General features: G+C 31.1%; 1 protein-coding gene across 1 annotated transcript; it reads right to left on the reverse strand.

Annotated features, from left to right (window-relative positions):
• Positions 1-2,565: 2,565 nt before the first annotated feature.
• On the reverse strand, positions 2,566-4,829 carry LOC104769755 (homeobox-leucine zipper protein HAT7-like). The gene is made up of 3 exons (XM_010494037.3): positions 4,401-4,829; positions 3,681-4,123; positions 2,566-3,177 (listed from the first exon to the last, which is right to left on the reverse strand). Exons 1-3 carry the CDS (start codon positions 4,570-4,572, stop codon positions 2,836-2,838), a joined length of 957 nt encoding a protein of 318 aa, XP_010492339.1. The 5' UTR covers positions 4,573-4,829; the 3' UTR covers positions 2,566-2,835.
• Between the last annotated feature and the right edge of the window lie 2,412 nt (positions 4,830-7,241).

The raw sequence follows: 7,241 nt of genomic DNA on the forward strand, positions 1-7,241 counted from the left end.
CAGACACTGCGAAGATTGGTGGCGCAAGCAACTATATACTCCATTTGGACTGAGAGAAATGCGCGCCTTCACAATTACCAGGCAACACCACCGCACATCCTATTCAGGTTTTTGGATCGACAGATAAGAGACGCCATTCTTGCAAAGAGCTACTGGAAAATTTCAAACGGCTAATGGAAAACTGGCTTAAATATGCTTATTGAGACTACGGAAGTCCCCTCTAGTTGGTCTGTTTTTCAGATACCTTTTGTCTTTTAATTTTTTTTTGTGGCAAAAGCTATCACAGAGTCTCACATCGCTATTGTAATCAGTACAATTGAATTTCTTAAATGAAAATTCACAGTTTTACAAAAAAAAAATAGTTCAGCGACCCCAGTATGTACACTTAAGAAGAAAAAAAGTTATGTATACAGTTTTGCACATTATAATCGGGCACAAGCAAAGGTATATAAATGAATGTACTCTGCAACAACTTACGGAATAAAACACACACATCCTTACAATTTTCTCTAGAGAATTATTAGTTATTAACTTATTATCATTTCAATGTATAGTTACTTTTAGGGATACTATTAACATCAAATTATGCGATTATGGCGGGTCAATTTATTCGTTAGACGGTGTTTGTTAAATCAAATGTAGAAAAGTTGAAAACAGAACATATTATAGGAGTTGACCCATCCATTATCCATCAACATAAACATGTGCACTTCACCAAAATTCCTTATACAACCTTATAAACTATATGAGAAAACCCAAGATCTCACATGCCATTATCTAGCTATATATATGTATATATTCCATAAACTACGTATGTAAGTACGTACACGTATATGTGATGTCCGAATATAATAGTTTTGTGAGCTGACCATAAAATTTTTAACTTTTGCAATACTTTCCTTCCACATGATCAAATTCATGTGAAATAATTTAATTTGTGCACAAGAATGAGAACAAAAACTAAATATGCATATTTCAAAAATTCAGAGTCGTGAAGGTTTCTGTCGAATATTCAAACTCAAAACCGTTATCGAAAAGAAATTCTTGGTGAAACTGAAACGATTAAGTTTAGTAATTTATCATAACAGATTTAAGAGAAACCATTGCCTAACAACTTTACCTCATAATTAACTGGATGCTACTAATACACATTTATTTTGAACATACATATCGTTTTTGGCCAAACTTTCACAATCGCAAGTTTGAGTTTTTGTAGGAAGTGAAGTGGTGGCAGTGAGGTCACATGGAGAGCCCACAAAAGGAGAAAAATATTTGGTACTCTATTTGTTTTCTTGTGTAATAATATTAAAAATAAATACATGTATATATATAGAGAGAGTTTCTAATTAAAAATTACAAACTCTTGAACTCAAAAGCATCCAAAGATCGAAAAGCTAGCTAGATGAGTGAACTATTTCTTCGAAACACTGTTTCACTTCTGTTCTCTTTTTGGACTTTTCTTTTTCGTCTTTGGAATGTGTGCTTCCAATAATCTTCCTCAGTTACCTGTTACCACTATCGTTATTATCTAAAATTGTTAGTAAAAACTTCCATATTAGTATTTTGCACACAAAAAAAAAGCTTCCGTATTAGTTGGTTACTGTAAATATCTTAAATAAATTAAATAAAACGTTTACTGACTTATATCAGTTCGAGTTTCAGTTCAAATTTTTTTATTTACTATATAAAGAAGTTAAATCAGTTTATGAAAAGGACAACAGTACTCAACATCGTGATTGAATAAAAAGTATATTATACTTAGATCTATATGCGACACATAAAATAGTTATTTAAACTTTGGTTTAAGTATTTCATTAAAATGTTAAAGATATATTATACTAATTTGGTATGAGTTCGTTCTGTCGATTATGCAATATACAAGTACTATAAGAAAGAAAAACATACTATATATACTAGCAAAGAAAAATTATTCTAACTAAAAGTATTAGATTAAGCAAAATTTATTAGATGATAGAAATTTACAATTTTTCAAACTAATAAAGTTAAAGTTCATTTCAAATATGATAAATGAACGAAAAATTAGAATAATTATGCTTAATGATGATTTACGAAATTCAGGGTAACTACTATTTACTAATAACATTATCTCATATATCTGATAGAAAGAAAAAATCACACACGAGCACACGATTTTATAAAATAAAATTAAAAGGTAGATGGAAAAATGTCAGATGTAAGATATATTTCATGGCTCATGTTGTGTCAATGGCAGAGCTGGAATCCCACTCGAAGGCACATGCATCTGAAATTTCTCATATGTTTTTGTTATTTTCTTTTTAGCTTTGTGTTCCAACCTAGCAAAATATTTTAAATCCAAATTTATCATATATATGTTATACTTTACAAGACGATGTCATTTTGACACGTTCGCTTCAGAAGTATATAAAGCTGGAGAGTTTAGGAAAATTTTTAAAAATATATTTGCAAAATTAGTGAATAAAACTGATGATTTTTTTTTTTTGGAATAAACATGATGAAAATAAAAAATCATCATTCCTGACGAATATAACATGTTTTAATGCGCTGCTTTGTCATATTTGCATATGAAAGAAAAATTTATTCATTCAATTGAAGTGACGAGAAAAATCATACTACAAATTTGTTGAGTATCCCCCTATACACCAATTTTCTCTACAAACCCAAATGAAAAAAAAAACATAAAGACCCAATTCAATTTAATTTAAACAGTGCCAAATAATTCCAAAATAACTCAATTAAAAAAAAATTCTATGAAATTTTCTTTTGATGATAATAGTAATGATATCAAGATGAGTATGATGTTGAAGATTATGAAGTTGTTCTTGAACAGTATACTCAATTGAACTGATGATGATTGTGATGTTGTTGCTGCTGGTCAGGCCATGCCCAATAACTAGCCGACGTCGTTTCATCAATGCCATGGAACATATTGCAAAATCCTTGTTCTTGTTCTTGAACCATCTGATGATCGATATGCGTTGAGGTCGTGGTTGCGGTCGTGGTCGCAGATCGGATTGAAGAAGGGAAAAGATCTTTGATCATGCTCACATGGTTTATGTCTGAAGTATTGTTATTATGGTTATTTTCTGTGCTTCCATTGTTGCTCCATGAAGCTTCTGCCAATTCTCTCTTGATCTTTGCTGATTCTTTACGGTCATGTTTCTTCAATGCCACTAACTGTTTTATGTTGCCAATATCATCACACGTAAACCAAAGTCAGTGGAGAGATCTATTTAATTGTTAAATAAAATAAATTATCGTAATGTCAACTCCACAAGCACATGGGAAGTTTAGTAGTAATTTAAAATGTATGTACACAAGAATCTTTATTTAATAATAATACAAAAAGAGTTTATAATTACTGTCTTTTGACAAACATCTTTGCGTTGGATCAAGAGCCTATCAATAATCTAATAGCAAATGATATCATACTATATATATACATATTAAAGCCATTCTAAGATCTCCAACTACGTGTTGATCCATGAAGGTTTTATATGCTTGATTATTGATAATAAGTCATCAACTAAAATTTACAAACTATCAATACTTATTATTTCTTTCATCGTATAGACCACGAAGTACATATAATATTCAAACATTCATATCATTTTGATCGGAGTAACGTGATGATGTTGTAATAGAAATACTAGTAGAATTTGTGTGTGTATATTACATACCTCAGCGTGTAGTTTCTTGTTGTGAGCAAGAAGAGAATCATTGTCCGATTTCAAGACATCGAACTGTTTCTTGAGAGAATCATAGTCTCTCTCGAGCTGCTTTGTCTTCCACCTAGCTCTCCTGTTCTGAAACCATATCGCAATTTGCCTAGGCTGTAATCCCAAAGCCTTGGCAAGCTGCATCTTCCTCTCCGGCTCCAGCTTGTTCCCTAGCTCGAAGCTCTTCTCTAATGCTCTAACTTGCTCTAAATTCAGCCTCTTCTTCTTCTCTCCTAACATCATATGTGACCCATCATCCGATAGATTGTCTTCCTCGCCTACCTGGTCTTGATCATTCATGTTGTTGGTCGTGGTCGGGCTTTTTTGAGTTAGATTATGATGATGATCTGGTACTCCCGTAAACGACATTGATCTGTTCATCATGTAGTTTCCTCCTCCTCCTCCTACACCAAAAAAATACAACAAAGTTAATTACCACGTTTCTTTTTTTGGTAACTTAGGATTCCAAGGCCGAAGCCAGATTGATCTCGAAGTCGCTATGTGAATATCGAAGTGAACAAACATTCAATGGAACATTGATAAATTTTGTATTCAAATTTTGGTAAAGTAACAATCAAAGATCTTGAAATTTTTTTTGTGTCTTATATGTGTGTGTGTGTGCGTGTATGTGAGTGAGAGAGAGAGAGAGAGAGAGAGAGAGAGAGAGAGAGAGGTACTTACCATAGAAGAGGTGAGGAGGGCAAGAAGGGAGAGAGGTAGGGGAAGGTAAGTGATGAGAATTGTCTTCATGGAGTTGCTGAAACATGAATCCATGTTGTGGAAAGGCCATCTCCAATCTCAATCCTTCTTGATTATTACTAATATTGTTCCTTCCCTCCTCATACATATACATATATATGATATATATATATATATATATATATCTATACAAACTCTCAAAGCCCAGCAGCGATCAACTCTTCTTATGAATTGTTTGTGAGCTGATTAATTTTCCTAGATTAGATAACTTGTTGGAGAACAATATTACACAAGAGCTTTGAAGTTTTCTTGTGAGGAAGAATTAGTGAGAAGAAGAAGAAGAAGGAAGAGATCAGTTCATAGGAGGTTTGAATAGGACCCACTCTTTATACCATCTAAAGCTTTTAGGGCATATGCTGATTTTTCTTTTGATACAATTTGTATAGGACACTTGGGAAATTAAAATTGAAATTTAATAGCACATGGATATGTACATACATTTTCCACTTCATTTATATATATACTGTTTAATCTTATGCTACTAATATACAGCTTAGCTTGTACATATATACAACTATAAACCAACTAATACAATTGATTTTGACAATTTTTTTTATCAAACTAATCCTTTTGTCACACAGTTATTATCCTAATATTCACAATTAGGTCTCAAGATTCACCAATAAATTATCTTTGAGGGATATGATATAAAGATTAGCTTAAAAAATTCGAGATCAATCAGTGTAAAATGTTGGAAACTTTTAGATCTACTCATGTACGATATAATTAATATGTACAAAACATTTAATCATTTTAAGAAGATAAGCAAACAATTAAAAGAAATGATGACACCCATTACTCTCAATCCTCGAATATAGGCGTCGCATTAGGGAAATTGTAATCAATGCTAATGGTGTCTTGGAGCGGTACGCTCGAATACATTAATTTATCATGCATGAATTTTAATTTTTCAGGTGTAATCAATAATTAATTATATATCCTCCACATATCTAACTGTAGTTTGTACGTATAAGGTTTGCTAGTGCGTATAGATCACCGATTTTATATTATTGCATTTTTTCAAACTTTATTATTAACATTTTACGTACTGTCGCGTACATATATATTACTTTTCTTAGAAGGATTTAAAAAAAAAATTCTTATAAGAAAAATCACACTCATTGGTTTTTTGAAGAACATTCCACAGTACAACTTAAACGCATGTGTGTTCTTCTCGCCAGGTAATCAAATCGCGTTCACACCATGCACCGACCTAAGTTTTTCTTACATAACCAAACTTAAGTCTTTATTATTTAGAATCTTAGATTCAAAGTATTAAGTGATAACTATTATTAACTGTGTCAAAAAGAAAAAAAATTATATATATATATATAGAGGTAGGTAAAGTCTTTTTTTTTTTCTTTCGTATAAGTTAGAATAAACATTCGACTAAATTTTAAAAGTTCGGGGTCCAAATATGAAGGGTTATCTCTCTCTCTTTCTAGACGTGTGACCTAAATATTTTTGAAGAAAGCTCTTTCATTAACGTAACACCTATATATATAGAAATGCTGATTCCAAAACCATTCAACTTATATGTAAATCGTGAAGAAGAAAACAAAATCTATGATATAAATTCATTGTATAGTGTGATAAATAGATATAGATTGGCAACATGATGATTGAGATGCTCTTTCTTTCACTCTACTGAATTTTGTTGGAAAGAGTTTTTATGAGAATCCAAGGTTAGATGTGAAAGATAAAGAGACCCACCACTAGTGTTTCCCAATTGTCATATCTATGTGGTGGCTTTCGCAGTATCAAACATATATACACAATATGTTTACATTTGTTAGTATATGGGGGTATAATGTAATATAGTATTTGAATACAAATAAAAGAATTGGGTCCTACAATATAGTGCCACAGACCTGTCCTACAACAAGGTCTTTCACATGCTTGTATTGGGAAGATTTGAAAGAGTATTAACACCTATCTATCTATCCCCTTTGGCAATATGCTTTTGTTGCAGGAAAATTATTGAAATGTCTTTTTAATTTATAAAAACACTACATTACAATAATAATAAAGAAAAATATAAATATATGATCTGAAGCTTCTCCAACTAGCTCCACTGCTCCCATGTGCTCTGCTTCCTCTACTTCTCTCTGCCTCTTTCTTGGGATACTTCAATTCTCCACTCTTTACTATTTTTTAAAAACAATTTATATTTATCTTTTAACGGGTCCTTTTCTTATTTCGTTATATTTGTAAACGGGTTCGTTTGATCGTTTCTTTTATGTTAGTTATTGACCCAGTCATATTTTAAATGTAAATTAACCGTAGTGTTCACTACATGAAAATAATTTTATAAAGACGAAAGATTTAGTCATAATAAAAAGTATTTAGTATAATATAAACATTATTACGAATTTGTGATGATGTTTAAATGGTTGCAATACAATGGTCACAAATTTTTATTTGTAACAAAAACGTCACAAGAGTTGCAACGAATATATTAGTAACAATTTTGTCATCAATAATTACGACACAAAAAGTAACAAAATTGTCTCAATTACAGACTAACAAAACGTCTTTAAATCGTCACAATTCATGTTTCAAATAACGTTTTAATCATGTATCTTATTTTTACGAAACTATAGTCTCAAATAGTCACAAATGATAATTAAAAATTTGTCGCAAAATTTTAACAAATACTTAAAAATCATGATATTTTGTGACTATCATAATGTCCAATCTTATCATTAGAAGTAAGTTTCAAATGCTAAGTTATTACTAAAAAATTCATTGCATATGATAAAA

This window comes from Camelina sativa, chromosome 20, assembly GCF_030686135.1.
Source record: "Camelina sativa cultivar CO46 ecotype springtype chromosome 20, ASM3068613v1".
NCBI lineage: Eukaryota > Viridiplantae > Streptophyta > Magnoliopsida > Brassicales > Brassicaceae > Camelina > Camelina sativa.